Source organism: Prorops nasuta, unplaced genomic scaffold (genome assembly GCF_024137725.1).
Source record: "Prorops nasuta isolate Cenicafe-Biocafe unplaced genomic scaffold, Cenicafe_Pnas_1.2 PNAS00063, whole genome shotgun sequence".
Taxonomy (NCBI): Eukaryota; Metazoa; Arthropoda; class Insecta; order Hymenoptera; family Bethylidae; genus Prorops; species Prorops nasuta.
The window spans coordinates 361,871-379,757 of NW_027116860.1; the positions used below are offsets into that span (position 1 = coordinate 361,871).

Consider the following 17,887-nt stretch of genomic DNA (forward strand, 5'->3'; position numbering starts at 1 on the left):
ACTTGCGCCTCCTTGGAACTTTTCTACAATGTTATGTACACATATAGCAAAATGGTAAAAGCATAAAATAAAAGTTTTGTACAGTTTCGAACAAACTGTAATTGAGAAAATTCTGAGGTGGATAATATCGGGGGAAAACAATTTTGTAGGTATTCGTAGAAGTGCATTTATCGACGTAATACAAAATGCGGCATAAAACCGATGATGACTCAGGCTTCGATAGCTTTGGGGCTAAAAAGGGCGTAAAGGTCCCTAACGCAAAAACTGCTTCGCATGTGGGGTCAGCTATATACTTGCACAAGAAGGCAGTCACCTGCAGACATCGTTAACGAGGTTCTTCCAGCAATGATATACTTGATAATTCTCAAGTACTGCTTGAATCATCAAAGAGAACGGATTAGATACTTTTTGGGTTAAACTCGTTGAGAGAATATTGGCGAACTGGCATTAGAGGTAAATGAAATTTTGAGTTAATACATGCCAGTCGAGTTTTTACCTGAAATGGTATCGGGTTTGATTTACGATTGATCGTATAAGGTAGCACACGTTGAGGAAGTAGCCGTGATTGTATTCCGCAGAGTCAGACGAATCGCGTAGGTTGGAAAAGGTCGAGAGGGAGGAGAAAGCGAGAGAGCAGGAGAGAAGGGTAGTACCTGAAGGAGAACGGAAAGGAGAGAGAAGAGGAGGGGAGAGGAGAGGGTAGCAAGTGGGGTAAAATCAAGTACTGACCAGTAGCTTATATAGCTTTCTTGATTAGCATAGCGCTGCACGCGAAGCTGATGCCCAGCAAGACGATAAGGGAATGGATGTACGTTCTTTCGACCGCCTTACCTTTCAACCTATTACCTACAGGGTGCGTACCAACAATACACATCAATAATAATTATTTATTCCCCATTTGCCTCTTTCCTTTTATGCGAATAGCTTAATAATATTATTTTAACCATCGTCTCACGAGACTCGACCCTACTTTTTTTATCTCTTCGATGCTCTCGTATATATACTACTATAGTATAGTACAGTTTCTGCTTTAATGTCTATGTATAACTTTAACTTTAAAATTTTTCTCCTGCACAGTCAGTATAATCTTTGGTTTTTCCAAGTTGAAAATAAATACAATTCATATGCACCTATCGAGTACCTTGATTATTCAGGAATCACTTTGATTGGTCGGATAAAAAAGTACTTTGCTGTTTTAATCAGGTTTGAAGAACGTGATTCAGCAGTGGTGTATTCTTTTGCAAGGATTTTTGCTATAGGCCAAAATTAAAATTCAGTCTCGGCTGGGGTTAATTGGACGATAGCGTGTTGACCAAGCGTAAATGTTAAGTAGAAAATGCCCGCATTATCCTGCACGATAAAACACGAAAGGGTGAAAGGGGTCTTGAAGTGTGACTGACCCATAGAGGTCGTAGTACCTACTGTTCCCGATTTGCATTTAAACAGTGAATTCTTCTTGATATTCGTTTGTTTTCACTCGTGATATTATCCGCACGAAGAAGCTCTCTTGCATAAGTTGATTTACTATTAATAATATGTGAGCGTACGTACACTAATAACGTACCCTCTCTATTATAACTATTGAGAGGAAGTACTATGAAGGAAAACGTGAGAGATTACAGCATTTTACCAAAAATTCGTTTATTCGGTATAAAACTTTTTTTACAATCCATATAACTTTTTTATGCAGTTTTCTAAACTATGATAAAAATGGCTAATGCGGGGCAATATTTCTAGAATTTGTGCTCACTTTTGCATACGAGTATGCAACAACTGTTGTAACAAATTTTATATTAATATATTACAAATGGAGTCCTTTCTTGTTTTATTTTACTGTAGCTAATACATTAGGTATCATTATAAATATACGATATTTAAAATTACTATGCAATAAATAAATATTGATATTTTCATAGTTTCTATAATTATTGGATATTATTTACAAAAGTGCAACGGTGTATTGCAATATAATACTTGGGCATTAATAATATATTTATTATAAGTAAGGTACGATAAACTTTATATTCCTCACAACTCCGTAGTCTCAACCTTCTTCCCGAGAGGATTCACAATTGATTGATGTTGCCCACGGAATATTGGAGATTTACGACTAAAATCGTTCGGTATATCAACGACACTCTCTGAACTGAGAACAAAGAAAATTCTTTAATTAGAATAAAATTCTTTTGCATCGAATCTGTTATAAGCTACTGTCTCTGTCTTGCTTACACGAGATTGTTCGCCTTACCTAGATATCGAAGAAACTCTGGGTTCGATGTAATAGGGCTTATCTTCGGTTCTATGGTTCGAATTAGCTTCGTTCATAATTTCCTCGTTATTTAAAGCATTTTCATCGAGAGAATCTCGCTCGGATGTATGACTGTAAGATTCGTCGTTTTTAAACCATTCGTTTTCATAGGCGTGCATCCAAATTGGATTTGATCCTTCGACGCTGTGTTTATTCGTATTGGGTACTCGCCCAGGACCGCGCGTGAATTCAGAGTCTGTAGCACCTAAATTTTTACAAAGGTGATACAATGATACTGATATCGATACTATATATAACTATAGGTGAAATGCAATTAATAAATGTGAATGATTATTAATTACCAAATGTAGAAGCATTCGCTGCTTTTAATTGTCTTTGAAAGGAAGCTCGTTGAGAGAGACACAATGCTATGCATAAGATCAGAAGCGCACCTAGGAATAGAGTTAAAGTCAATAGCCAGAATGTCATTCCTGCTTGTTCATACTGAATGATTGGCTGGGATTGCGCTGGTTGCGTGTCCAAGACGTTGAACTCTTTAAATAGGTCATCCAGCTTTTCAATGTTCCGGTCTATCACCTCGAGGACCTCGGTAACCTCGAGTATTGAATTATCCCGTCGATTCACCAGATGCAAATACAAATCCGTTTTCGTCCTGTCCACCGATCCATCGTGGTTTTCATGAATTTTATATTCGTCCACGTTAACGATTGCTCCGGTCACATTACCGAGCGTTCTACAAACAATAAATTTACATAACGAGACCATTATTAGATACTTTAAAATTCCATTCTTCCCAAAACATTGCTTACTCTCTAAAAGTTTCAATTTTATTTCGGACTTCCGGTGGATGTTGACGAAGAACAAATCGCACTCTTTGGTCTTCTCTCAGAAGGTATATGAATACTCTTGCTGTATCGTGTAATCCATGTGTATCATTTGCCATTACCTGCAGAGGAAATTAGTCTTGGTTAAGCATAGAATATTCTTATTGTTTTGAAGCTTTCATAATTACAAAACCTTACCATGAAGTCAAAGTAGCCTTTCATTCCACGTTGTGGGTCAAAATTTAAACTGACTGCTCCAGTCATTTTATTTACCAAAAATGGCTGAATTCGCACATCGTCCAGTCCTTCCGTTAAAGTCATATGGACCTTTCCAACTTGATAATAACTCACTTTTGCATTCTCTCCTACATCTAAATCCAGCGCCTAAGAAATAAAATAATTCATATCACACGAATATCCCCCTTTCTTTCAGTAAAATTAACAAACTGGTTTTTTACCTTCACGTGCATAAATATAGTTCCAAAGTCAGCTTCGGTTGTTACACCGCCAGTGAAAATTTTATTTATAAATTTTGGAGGATTGTCGTTAATGTCTTTGACACTCACTACAACTTTTAACATTGTATCGTCTGCTTCGTCAAAGAAGCTAACATTGGCTGGTACACTTCCACAGTCTTCAGTTGCTTTTATCAATAATAAATGCTGATATTGTTTCTCCCGATCTAATGTCTTGGCAGTCTAAAAATGCTAAATATTAACATTGTGTGAAAATTTATTTCTAAATATATAAATATTTGTATTAAACGTACACTTAATTCATGTTTAAAAATATCTAACGTAAACTGTCCATCCTCATTCCCACTGACAATAAAATAACAAACTTGAGTTGGAGGATCATCGAGATCATCAACCTCGTCTCTGTCCACAGTCTCGGGTAGCATAATAATTTCTGATCCAGGAGTCTTTTCTTCTGTGATATTTACATTAAATACATCTACCAAAAATTGCGGCTCGTAATCGTTAATATTTCGAACATAAATAATCAGATCAAGATCAGAGCTCAATGGTGTTGGGGTTCCTAGATCGTACGCTTCTATTCTTATCTAGAAGAAAAGTGTTAACAATTTTATAACAATATGAAGCTTGAGAGAACAATTAGTCTTACTATGTACAATGACATACTTCGTATAGTCTTTGAGTTTCCCTATCTAATGGCAGTTTTAAAGATACGACTCCAGTCTTATCGTCAATGTGAAATGTTCTCCAATGACCCGCTAGATCTTGCTTTAAGCGATAATGAACATCGCCATTTGGCCCTGTATCAGCATCTTCAGCCTCTATTTGTATAATAGGCGTTCCAACGGTAACGTTCTGTAATAAAAACGTACATTTGTCATTTGTCACATTTACGGGTCGACGCGTATAGCATTATGTAATTTTCAGCGTCGAAATTACCTCCGGAATTCTAAAAGTGGTATTATGCTGAGGACTGGTAAAGAGCGGAGGATTATCATTGTAATCCGTAATGCAAATATCGAAAATACTGGTGTCCTTGAGGGGAGGAGTTCCTAAATCGCGTGCTTCTATATGCAAGGAGTAATTTCCAAATTTCCCTCTTAGAGGTCGTACTGCCTTTACTTTGGCAGTCCAATAATCAATCTGTTCCAATGCAAACAAGTCTAATTCATTTCCTGATAGGACTCTAATCAAGACACGACCATTAGGCATCGTTGGATCGTCAGCGTCCTTAACTTTGATCATTCCAATTACGTCTCTAATATCATGAAACTCCGAAATCGTGATACATCCCTGTGATGCATCGATTTTCGGTGCGTTATCGTTAATGTCAATTATGCTTAATTGAATTTGTTTAAATGCATTTCTAGACTCCCCGGCGGTGTAGCCAAATTGATAATTATCCCATGCTTCTATAACTAGAACATAGCTATGAGTTGTTTCCCAATCTAAGTTATCAGCTACTGTCAAACTGCCAGATTCTGGATGGATAGCGAATTTTCCCTACAAAATTTAAGTATAGAAAAATCAATAAGGTATATATAAGCATGGAGTAAAATTCATGTGAAATTTTGTCAACTCACTTGTGATGACATTCTGTCCAAAAGGTATGTTATTTTTCCATAATCTCCACTATCTGCATCCTTCGCTTGAATAACGATAATTTCTGTTCCAATCTTCGCATTTTCCATTACAGTGATATTATTAGCATCCGTAAGAAAATATGGATTATTGTCATTTTCATCGAGTACTTGTACATACACTTCGGACAAGCTGGACCTACAAGAAATATTCATAATACTACATTGAATCTTCATTGATTTTAACGAGATTGCAATACCTCGGTGGAATTCCAGAGTCAGTTGCTCGAACAGTTAAATTTAACCATGCATATTGTTCTCTATCAATTTTATTGGCTACCACCATTTCACCAGTCTCAGAGTCCAAATGAACCAGATCCGTCAATTCTTTCGGACTTTCCAAAGAATATGTTATACTACGATTCTTATCAGCGTCATCAGCAACAATGCTGGCGATATTCACTCCATTCTTGCTGTTTTCCGTAACGGACCTCCTGTAAAATGGACGCCGAAATTTTGGATTATTGTCGTTCTCATCCTCGATAATTATGCTCAAAGTGGCAGATGCTGTCTGTAATCCTGTAACTGCAGCAAGATCCTCGACGACGAGAGCCAATCTTATAGTTTCAACTCTTTCCCTGTCCAACAGTCTTATTACTCTCAATAGTCCATCGATGGCATTAAGTTCCAATGCTGCCAAATAATCATATTCCTGGGAACGTATCAGTGTTCCCTCTTCATTTCGTGCTTCGGACGAATTAGGGTCGATGCGATATCGTAGAATTGGTGCTATATCAGGATCGATCGCTATAACCCGATGTACATAAGCACCAACCTAGTATAAAAATGATGATACAATTAAAACTTTGGATGTTTATAATTATCCTTATTGTTCTTACATTTAGAGTATATGACATTTAATTGACAAATATACAAACTTGTGTGTTTTCCCTAATCGTGACAGTTCCAGGATCAAGGAAAACTGGAGGTTTGTTGTTCACATCAATGATTGTAATGTTTACCAGAACCTCGGCAGTTCTTTGGACTTCCGTACCACTGTCAATTGCGACAACATTAAGACTATAGCGGGTTGTCTTGGGCGACGTTAAGTCAGGATCTAAATTTGATCCCGGAGCTACCCTGATGACACCTGTCTCAGGACTAATTACAAATTTGTCACCGGCTCCACTTTGTATTCGATAGACCAGTTTATTGTTGGGGGATGAGAGATCTTTGTCCCATGCTTTAACCTGGAGAATATTTATCTTGCAATGACAATTTATATAGAGAATATATATTGAAAACTTGTTTGTTTGAGAAAAATGCAGTATACCTGCATTACACTGGTTCCTCCTGGAAGATCTTCTGGAATACTTCTCTTATACAGAGCTCTCTCGAACAATGGTCCATTATCATTGACGTCTTTCAAATATACTATCAAAGGAGCATCGGAGCTCAAACTAGGCGTGCCCATGTCTCTCGCCCTGACAGTTAATTTTAGTGCTCGTACAGCAGCTTCGCGTTGTCCTTGATTAATCGGCAAAGCTTCGTAGTCCATAGGATTCAAAGGTGTGATATAACCAAGCTTTGGATCGATGGTGAAATTTCGAGAAAACTCATTTGACACCAAAGCGTAAACGATTTCGCTATTCTTTGTCCCTGTGACATATTAATCATTATGAGTACATTTTGTACATTGAGAAATGTATTAATTTTAAAAAGGCTGGCAATTCTCAGCTTGATGTTTCGTGTACCATTTAAGTCGACGTCAAACGCTTCCACGATTAACGGTGACTGAAAGTGGTCTTCGTTTTCCAATAATACTGCTTCATATTTATTTTGTAAAAATATTGGTGGGTTATCATTGACGTCGTTAATGTTAACTATTAATTGCGCTGTGTTTCGATTGCCTTTTCCAAGATCATCGCGCGCTTCCACTGTTAAATAATGCCGTGACATCAGCTCTCGGTCGAAACTTGGTCCAGCCTGTTTTACGGTAATCACTCCGGTGGAGGAATCTAGTGTCAGCCTAAAAATGTATCGTAAAGTTTTCTTTTTGTATCCTTAGTATATTTTAACATTTTTTATGTCGAAAATATCGAAGGAGCTTTGAACTTACGCATGAGCGATGCTACCACCCAAATTTGTGTACCTTATTCCTCGAGTACCAAAATTACCACTGTCATCGTCCAAGGCTTGAACCCAGGCCACAGTGCTACCAGTTACACAATTTTCTGGAATAGATATTTCATAAACGTTTTCCGTGAATTCAGGGTAATTATCGTTTTGATCTTTTATGAATACTGTAACAGGTACTACGCTTTGCTTCGGTGAGCTTGTCGAAATTTCTTTGGCGATCAGAGTGAAATTTACAACTGAAAAAAAAATAAAATCTCAGATAAAGTTAGTCGGTAAAAGTTGATAGACAGATTGCTTGATTTAGATTTTGTAGGCAAATTACCCGCTCGTTTTTCGAAATCTAATTTACTAGGGTCTTTGACCCGTATCAAAAACGGAGCTTCGTTGATTCCTCGTGAAGGTGAAACATCAAATATTCCATTATCACCTTCGATAAGGATTCGAAATGTGCCATTTGTTCCCTGTAAGAGAGAATAAAATTATTAATAGCCAAAACAGAGAATATTTTTACCAAAATTCAAAGTAGACGCGTACTAAATCATGGTCATAGACTTCCGGTATAGCATCCCCTAGAAAATGTACTGGTGTATTTTGCGGAGCATTCTCGTTAATCTCAGCTCGATACGATGAACTTCGAAATGTTGGAGTTTCGTCATTAACGTCCATTAGAATGATAGTAACTTCTGTTGATACCGAGGGTGCGGGAACCATCTTGGAAATTTCTTTTACTGTTATTTCCAGGATAAAAGTGCCATCTAAATTTTCGTCGGCCTCTCTGTCTAACTGTGCTCTGGTGAACACCAAGCCTGATGTAGCATCGATATCGAACAGGTACCTTGGACCCTTGGTAATGCTATATGTTACTTTGTTATTGATACCTTTATCGCCATCAGCGGCGCGAACTATAATTAATATACACGAAGTAAATTGATAACGTTGCGAGAGAAAATTAATTTATCGTCGAGAAAATTAAGCCTTAATTCTCTACCTTGCAATACAGAAGTACCTATCCTGGCATTTTCACTGATCCTGGCAACGGGTGTCATGGCTATGAATTCAGGTGGCTGATCTTCGACGTCTTGAACTTTAACTAGAATAGCAGCCGTTCCCGTATTTACCTGGAATAATGAATAAATAATGGATTTTTTAAGGGAAGTATCTCATTACTTCTAGACGCCTGCATTCCAGTGCTATATATACCTATCATTATTTACGCTCTCAATTATGGCAAGTTCCCCTATACCAATAGAATAGAATAGAATAGACACTTCTAGTGTTATAAGCCTAATTATTTTCAAGAAAATTTATATTTTCGATGTAACAATAATAAAAAACCTATTAGAATGATTTACTCCTGAAAAAGAGCCCTACTCTTTATACAGTATAGGGGTGTTATCTGCCAGTGAACTTTTTATCTATTTCCCTCATGATATTTTTTATCTTATACAAAGCTTTGTTCGGCACCTTTTCATTGATAGCCCGGTCTACAGCCAGAACTCGGAGTTGGTACAAGTATTTCCTTTCATAGTCCAAATGGCCGACCAAACGAATGACGCCCTTTCCATTAACAGTTGTAATGGTGAACATGTCATTGTCTCCATCGAGCTCCTGCAGGTAGTAGACCACCTGGCCATGAGCACCTTCGTCAGCGTCAGTTGCTTCCACGGTCGTTAAAACACCAGGACTGGCATCTTCGCGAACCGTCAATGACGTCGGATGTGGACGAAAAATTGGCACATTGTCATTAATGTCCTCGACCAGCAGTAACAGACTTTGCGTAATGTAGTTGCCCTCGCCAAGTTTTCCATCGGTCAGTGTTAGGACTAGAGCGTACTCATCCTTTGTCTATATATATATACAATAAAATAATATTTGCAAATTATCATAATTATCTAATTATTCAATTATCCATCGTTTAAAATTGATACAATTATTTAATTCCCCAAGTGCTTGTCATGATATTAACATTCTCTTTAAGAATAAATTATTCTTTAAAAATTCTCCCTTTGTATTCGAATCGAGTTATATATTCGAATGAATCCGGTTTGCCATGAAGCTGATTTGCGAAGCTATAAAGGCAATCACGTGAAACGGCAAAGAAGTACCATTGCGGTTTTCTCTCACGAGCAATGATCGAAGTTCATGGCCAAAGTCCATGTCCCATTGAAGTTGGGGGAAAGGGACGAAAAGAGGAGAAGAAATTGGAAGAAGAAAAGAGTTTTTATTTTAAAGAGAAAAACCTAATTATTCCCGAAGAGTTAAGTTGAAAATTGTTTCTGGCAGGAATTCCTCTAACGCGATAGATTATATTGGGTGGTCTCGGACCTCGGTAGGATATTAGTCACAAGGTGATTGCCTGTGAAGGTAACTATACTTTGATTATCGCGTTGGATCCTTGCGTTCGTCACAAATTACCTCTCTGTCCAGCAATTTGTTGAGGTAAATATTGGCTTCGTTGACTCCGATGTTCTCCACGCGAATCACGTTGCTCCCTGGCTGGTCTCTCACGCCGAAGGTTAAAGTATCGCCGTCAGGATCTACGCCCCGCAGTCTGTAGATTAAGCTACCTGTAATAGCCACGTGCTGGCCTTAATAAAATAGCATCGCTCTATACGTATATTTATATATGTATACATTGAAGCAAAACGAATTTAGCAACGGACAACCGTACTTCGCAAATGTTAACAATTGTCATAAATATATAGTTGGAACGCAGATATAATTGTGCAATAGGAAAATAGGCATAAATATAATTTTCTTGCATAGTCGCAATTCCGTAATCTCTATACTTTTTCTACGGTGATGATTCCATAATAACAATAATGCGAGATAAGGTTGGCACGGACTAATCCGCCGAGGAGATTTTTCTTATCCTGGCTGATCGCGAGAATAGCATAGAGGATGCAGTACCGTTCTTCGGAATGATGTTCGAAGGGCGGGTATATAAAATGGGTAAGAAATTTTGTGAACCGTGGCTGAAGATAAATATATACCGCGAAGCTCTTCCGTGAGCAGCCGAGTTGAACCGAGATGCTTACCAAGCGGCGTCTCCGTGCCTTCCTTCAGCCGGAGGACTATTTCGGTTTGTCCATCGATGAGAAAGCGTGGCGGATTGTTCCTGGCCGAACTGCTCGACAGGAGGCAAGCCACGATCAGAAGAATGCATTCTCCCTTGAATCTACTCCTTTTGTACGAGCGTAACAGCCAGGAAGACGACTCGCTGGTCTTCTTCAACGTCATCTTGTCAGAAAGTCCTCCCTAATTGACATGATCACCGCTGCAAACTTGTCCCTCGCTTTGTCTCATTTGTTCCTGCAAAACCAATGCATCGGTATCAGCAATAACAATCATAACACTTTTCTGCAAACTTTATCATTACATACTGCAACTAATTTTAACACGTTTGCTTTGGGATCAAAGTGCAATTGATGGTAAATAATTTGAGAAATCTTCTGCACACGGAATATTTTTTAAATAAATCAAAGAGGATAATAAATTTAATCGGTAAATATTTCATGGACGATTAACGTTTCACAGATAAATCAGAGATGCAGTTAGCGATAGATTCGTGTGAAGATGCACCAGTGTTGGTCGTTTATCGTTACAAACTGATACTGGGTACACTTTCTTCAGATTTATCGTACCATCAGCGCGATATCTTATTGTCACTTTCACGCCTGTGTAATGCAATTAATTCTTTATTGTCCTAGCAGCGTCATTGTTTCCAAGCTTAATGAGCAGTATATGTATACAGTCTCCAATTAGCTCAACGAAATCTGAATGGCGGATTGCACCTTCTCAGGACCCAGATGCCGTAATTGGCCAAAAAGAGAAAACACGCTTGAGCGAGTGAAACTCCTGGTCTGGAAAGAAGAAGCATCTCGATTGAGAAACGAGATCGGTCGGATGAAAGCGCGATTAAATCGGTGGAAGAAAAATATTAGCATATTGATTTTCACGCATCACAGCGACTGCAGATTTCTCCGTTGCACTGCAATATCTATATAAAATGTTGAAGAAATTGTCCAAGAGGAAGCACCTTGAGTAACGATAACACATTTCTTCAAGGAAGCTATAAATCTTTAGCGTTTTTCCTGAAAGCTTACGCAGCATTTCAATCCGTTAGACGCGATAATCATTTGCGAATCATCAACGCTAAAGCTGAATTTAAGATAAACAGGATTATCGCAACGTGATGTTTTGTTCGTTACGATAAAATTATTAGCCGTCCGTATTATGCAATTTAGATAATTATATCTCTATCACGATTGTATTCTACAAAGAGATTTAAAAATCAGTTTCCTCTGTTTAATGTAGATTGATGGTAAACATTAATAGCTTGACTAATGAAACACACGTAGTAATATTTTGCAACGGTAAATATAATTATCCATTAATGTCTGGTTAATTTAAAGTATATTAAATAGATTCTTGTTGATAGTATAAGCGTAACACGCTTACCTCTGTATTGCGTTCTAATTGATCTAATTGGTAATCGATTAACAGCTTTTTTTCCATCTAATCGCGAATGAGCGCTTTCTCTTTATAAAACGCTTCACGCAATGTCAAGATTGTTATTGCGAGTGACCACGAGAATAATTAGTCAGAGTGAAAGCATGCCGGAAGATTCAACTGGGTTTCTCACGGTGAACTTGCTTTGACGTTGAAATATAATAATAGAGAAAAAAAATGTATCTTATATGAGAAGCAGTAGATTGAAAACGGAATCATGTTGAGAGGGAAAGCCTTATGGTCTCTTTAAGGTAAGTATAGAGTTGTAATATTTCTATACATATAATAGTCGCTTGACGAGAGTCGACCACGTATCAAAATTATTGATTTTAATTGTGCTAATTATGGAAAGTGAAATTATGATATCGGCAGACACACGAAACGCTGCGTTTGTACGCATTGAGTTGAGTTGCTGTGGGTTTTATTGGCTCTTTATGAGGTATGTCTCAGCTGGTGCATGAGATGAAAGGTGAGTAAAGGGAATAAAAGGCTGGTCGGTTGTTGAACCTCTCGGACTATGTTCATTAAACCTCGTTTACTGGGCTCTCGCTGGTTATTCTTTCGCTCTTTGTAGACGAGAGCATCCGGCCGTGGTCAGTGGTCTGCAAGGCCGATGTCCGGAAACCAGATAACTATGCAAGATTACGAAACGGTATTAGCTTCAATCCTGAAGGGTATCTAGATTCTAAAGGTCGTAAATAGGGGATTCAAGGAACTCGGATGCATTTCACCATTCGCATCTATATATGTAACTATACGATATTACGAAGTAGGCCAATCGATACACTTCAACTTCATCCAATACACCTTAACCCCCTCCCCCTCTCTCACTCTCTTTCTCTCTCTTTAACTTCACCAATTAAACCTCTCATATGCCTCGTAAAGGTTCAATTGGAACATTCGTGCAATCAGACAGATATCGATAAAACTGTTGTACGCTTCAAAATAATGTAACGATACGGTTGCTTTACGAATTTATTTCGCATACGAGTAATAATTAATTGGATTATACTATATATTTTTTATGTCGGTTATTTAAACCGTTTGGCAAAGGTAATGGCAACTATTCTGCGAATGTATTCGAAAGAAATGCTCCTTTTGCCAACGAGCTGTGTCGAATGAACTCTGCACTTTTTACAGAATTTTTACTTTTTTTTTTTTTTAAATTCTCTGTCTATTATTCCCCATTTATGTGCGAGTAACTATTGTTCAATCACGCTCCGCTTCAAAGAATTTAAACTTATACAATTAGTTATAAGAAGCAAATATTACTTTCGTATGTGCTTGTGAGCGCTCGCGTGTTCCTAATGATTTTTGAAAAGTAGTTTACTCTCCCCTAGCTGGATATAATTTAAGGAAAAACTGGAATAGGCATGAAGCTTTTAGAAACTTTGGAGCTTCGAGTAATCTGAGAGCTTCGACAAAATTTTAATTTAAAAAGTCGATGGATCTTCGTTACACGTGATAGATTAATAGATATTTCAACTGAATAAGGGTAATTTTACGTAAGAATGAGCACTTTTGAGAAAAAGTGGAAATATGGAAAAATAGTTGAAAGAAGTAAGGTGTCGGTGGTAATTGTATAAAGTTTCTTGTTTGGCGTAGAAGGAATGGCTATAGTTTACTTCCTCGAGAGAGCAGGAAAGAGAGGAAGTTTTTTGTATAGGGCAGAGTATAATAGCACGTAAGGCCGTGCTTAAAATGGGGAATGGGGATATCCTCAGGTGCATGACGTCATTTCCTACACCTGCCATGCATGCTTCCGAATGATAACACCGCATGGGGTATTTGCCCACCCCACAATACCGTACGTCTGCTATTCAGCCCCCACAGTCCACACCCCATACAGAATAGTGTTGCGTGACTCGAGTTGCATGGTGTTACAGACAGTAGGGGAAAATCCTTCAACACCAATACGCAAATGCTACGACCATATGGTGTGGTAGTCCCAAAAATATACAATATGCATTCTCATCAATAATTTATAATCGGCATAGAACTACCAATTACACTAGCATCGTTACAGTATCGTTCCCATGGTTAAGTTTTACTTTCTTTCTTGAGAAAATGAAGCATGTCAGAAAGAGCACTAATTGGATAGTGTTAAGATTACGCTTTTAATTACAAGTGTTAATGACTGCGGATGCTCGAACCTTTAAGGATACCACTCATTGACATAATGATTGCAATGGTGCTTTCTAGAAATGGGTTATGCAGCGGCTCGCACGCAACAGAATATATTTCGCGTTAAATGATAGATTTGTGCAGCACGAAGCGGTCTTTACGGAGGAAATCGGATCATGATTCGGACAATCGGCATCAAGAAAGCACGGATCAGCGAATATCGAGATCGGGAAATCGTTTGTCGATACTGTCAGACGGTATAATTGGATAATTGGAAGACGACTTTATGGGAATGTTTTATTCTTTCAATTCGCAACTAGTGTGCTGCGTCAAGCCCGGTTCAACATGTAGGTTAGTCTCTTTTGAAGTTCGCCTCAGGTAAATAACGAGGCCGAAACACCTATTCTTTTCTTATTTTTGTCTAAAACCACCGATTTTTTATACCGAAAGTACTTAGATCTTGCTGATAAACGACATTCTCACTTTTTAAGTAGAACAATGAGCAAATATCAGAATCGTCGTTTTACAGTTTCGTTCTTATATTGAGTCCCAACATCTTTTTCAGAGGGCATTGTTATTCTTACATCGCATCCGTTGCCACATCGCTATTTATAATTAATTGTTAATTGCAGTATCATCAAAAAATATAGGACGCGGCTATGAGGCACAACTTTTGTAATAACAGTATTCGGTCACCGTTTTGCAATGATCGGGAATTATAAAATCATGTGCATCATCATACAGTTCCTGGAATAGCAAAGTACACAGTGCCCAATAATTTGCTGCATTTCGCATTACGCGTATAATTTTCAGCTGCCTGATTCTATGACGAATATAATTTTTTGTATAGTAGAATGAGAAAAGACTGATAAAGCTCTAGTTTAATGTGAAATATGATAAGAACATTTTGAATGTATACAGAATGCACTTTTGCATAATTTCCGAGATGTCCGGTTATGACGAAAATAAATCGGTTATTCGAAGAATGGTGGAAGAATGAAAGGTGAGAGCTGTGCGAGTTGCGTTAGGCGGCAAAGCTTGTAATTGCACGTCAACTTGTTGGAAATATTCCACACCGGGCTAAATCAAACCGACACGTTTTTCCTGATGGACGTACCGTCTGTCAGTGTCATCCAAAACTTCTCAAGTTGCGCGAAGAATGGTCTAATTCTATCGATCGAATTGGAGCGAAGGAGAAGCGAGAGTGTTCCTCGGAAAACAATGAGAGTTTTCTGAAGATGAGCGTCCAAACTTTCTTTCGCTAACTCATCCACGGAAATTTTATCTTCCGACCGAGCAATGAATAATCACACTTTCACTATTTCTTTTCTTTTGTAAATACAGGTGACAAATTATAAGGCACGTTTCAAACGATCCGTAGCACCGAAAGCGACAAAGTGTTTTCTTGCGCGTATCTATCGCCTCTGCTGTTGCAGATCAATGATAAAAAAGTAACATTCTTAAACATCATGCTCCATAAGAAGAGACTCGACGTGCGCGAGCAAATTCACGCCGGTAAATTGAAAACTTCTCACATGTCTGACAAACCGCAGCTAATATTGCATAATTCTATACAGGAACTCTCCTAAGACGTTTATAAGAAAAATGCAAACAGTGAAAGCACAGAAAATACATAATTACTTATATATATATACATCCTCAAAAATATTAAACTGCTACAATATTAAAAATTCTTTAATAGCATTCCACAAAAATATACACTGACCCAACAAACGTATACAAAAACAACGAACAAAAATGTCTAATTGTCGAATAAAGAAATACATGCATAGCACACAGCGATTTACATACTTTTTTTCGAACTTCCTGTACAGGAAATCAGCAGGAGTATTTCGAGTGCTACTACATAATTAGGAAGCACACAACGGTCGATCGCGAAAACAATGAAACGTTCGAAGCGGTTTACGAGTGCGGTGGATATTCGTGGAGGAATATATCGAATGGTTTCGAATAGGCGGAGAAGGAGCCGAAAGTTTGAAATGCAAGAATCGATCGCGCGTTTCCTGTTAGCTCGGCCGCTCAGGTGAGCTTACGGAGGTAAACTGAAAGTTTGAACGAGAAGCCGGTGGCATGGCGTGGCGTGGCGTGGCATTGGTACTCTTCGTAGTGGCGCACCACGTCCGTATCGTTGCTAGCTGTTGTGCTGTTGCTGCTGCTCGTTCTACCGCGTGAGCACTGACCGTACACAGAACACCACAAAACGTACGGTTGTTCGGAATTAAATTCAGCCCATCGTGTTCCACGAGGCGTGCAAGGGTTCCCCTTGCCATCTCCGGTCACCTGTACTTTATGCATCTACACCAACGAATCTCTGTGCGCGTCTGTCCATGTGCGCCTGTAAACGTATGTAAGATATATATACCGAGCCGCTTGGGAATCGGTAAGAACCACCGAGCAGTATCGATCGATCGATCGTCTAATTGATCGAGACGACAGAGTTCCGAGCCGTAAGAGTTCCGCTGCTGCACTTCCCAAAGAAACTAACAAAAGTGCGAACAATCACGATTCGATCGTATGGTATATGGCAATTACGATCCGAGCTGATAATGCAATTTACCTTCTTCCTTATTGAATAATGGTAGCAGTTAACTAACAAAACTAAAAGTCTTTGCAGAAATAAAACAATTGAATATTGATTACGTTGTACGTTATTGTACTGCAGAATATTTAAATTTCTTGGAACTTATTTTTTACGTAATCAAATTCATCGAGCAACGCGTAGGAATCCAGAGATTTAAATAAGATTATTTATCCGGAGAGACCGGTTCTAGAACTAGTTCATCTAGCTCTGAATTCCTACGTAAGCCATCGAACCTGCCTTATCACTCGGAGATTACGATCGGTACAACTTTGAACCTGACCGACGAGGAATGTAGATTTTTATTGCGGCTGTATCAAAAGCAGTGGTGATACCTACTGAGAAATCTCTGACTATGTTTTTCAATGAAACTGACATGATTTTGTGTGGTAGGTATATATCAACTACCAGCAAGTTCATTGAACCTGGCTGGTAAGAATTATGGAGCCTCGGTACGTTATCTTCGGACGATTGTTTCAAGCTTTCCATCAATAATCGATAAATATATCGTTTCACGGTTGCCTAGAATTTTTCTATTTAAACAAAATAAATAGAATACGATTATTTTTCGTAGATTATTTAGTTTTAACAAATCAGACATTAATTTATCTCTGTATCATTGAGTTTCGCTACTTTCCCGACTAGATGGCAGTACTTTTCGTGTACATTCTGTCCGGTGAGTAGAACGCGTCCTTATCGACGCTGTGCACTATCGTAAGATAAGAAATAACATTTGTCAAATAGTTCCAGCAACGTGAAAAAAAGTGATCGATCAACCACAATGACAACAGAAATAATCGCTTAAAGACACTATTTTAAATATTCGATGGTTTAAATTAAAAGAAAGCTGCACTTAATTTAGAAGTTTTAAAAGTTCGCAGTTTGTTATTGAAAGCTCCTGAAAATGGAGGAAGAGTTTATTTATTTATATGGACGATAGTGTGAGAAATCGCGATATATAACGATAGGGGAGAAAGGTTCGTTGATTCTGGCGCGAGCAGTCAGTTATACGGATGTCGTGTCAGCGAGCAAAGGACATGGTCCGTGTAGAAAGAAGAGCTGCACTTCCGAGACGCGAAGAGAAGAACAGAGTAGAGCAGAGAAGAAGGATATAGTGTGGAAGAAAAAGAAAAGGGATGGTAGGTTTTTTCCCGTTGGGTAAGCGTGCCTTTGCACAGGCATTAACCTCTCCCACCCCCTCATCTTTTGTCTCTTGGCCTTTATCGTCGTGTCTCCGTCTTACAGCATAACTACACAGTCAACGTTTTCTCTTTTAGGGGCCGCGCACTCGGGCTGCCAGATGAATGTATATAACCGGTTCGCAGCTGCAGCCAAACTGGAGACTGCACGAGAGCTCTGAACAG

General features: G+C 38.5%; 1 protein-coding gene across 2 annotated transcripts; it reads right to left on the reverse strand.

Annotated features, from left to right (window-relative positions):
- Nucleotides 1-1,649: 1,649 nt before the first annotated feature.
- On the reverse strand, nucleotides 1,650-15,989 carry Cad88C (cadherin-88C). 2 transcript variants are annotated; one of them, XM_066745515.1, is made up of 22 exons: nucleotides 15,737-15,989; nucleotides 10,327-10,600; nucleotides 9,704-9,855; nucleotides 8,753-9,133; nucleotides 8,277-8,406; nucleotides 7,823-8,190; nucleotides 7,611-7,749; nucleotides 7,269-7,524; nucleotides 6,904-7,178; nucleotides 6,483-6,808; nucleotides 6,088-6,399; nucleotides 5,410-5,984; nucleotides 5,153-5,348; nucleotides 4,509-5,072; nucleotides 4,236-4,424; nucleotides 3,863-4,156; nucleotides 3,552-3,791; nucleotides 3,292-3,477; nucleotides 3,079-3,215; nucleotides 2,611-3,002; nucleotides 2,249-2,513; nucleotides 1,650-2,146 (listed from the first exon to the last, which is right to left on the reverse strand). In XM_066745515.1, the coding sequence occupies exons 2-22, from the start codon at nucleotides 10,526-10,528 to the stop codon at nucleotides 2,029-2,031; spliced, it is 5,697 nt and encodes a 1,898-aa protein (XP_066601612.1). In that variant the 5' UTR covers nucleotides 10,529-10,600; nucleotides 15,737-15,989; the 3' UTR covers nucleotides 1,650-2,028. The 2 variants fall into 2 exon arrangements, with proteins under 2 accessions (XP_066601612.1, XP_066601613.1); XM_066745516.1 differs by lacking the exon at nucleotides 15,737-15,989 and adding an exon at nucleotides 10,672-10,802.
- Between the last annotated feature and the right edge of the window lie 1,898 nt (nucleotides 15,990-17,887).

Bases quoted from the DNA above. Each gene is read 5' to 3' on its own strand.
- Cad88C (XM_066745515.1), bottom strand. From the start codon at position 10,528: ATGACGTTGAAGAAGACCAGCGAGTCGTCTTCCTGGCTGTTACGCTCG. The intron at 7,179-7,268 runs GTAAGTTCAAAG...ATACATTTTTAG, and splicing joins GGTGGTAGCATCGCTCATGC to GCTGACACTAGATTCCTCCA. The intron at 4,425-4,508 runs GTAATTTCGACG...TTTTTATTACAG, and splicing joins CCACTTTTAGAATTCCGGAG to AACGTTACCGTTGGAACGCC.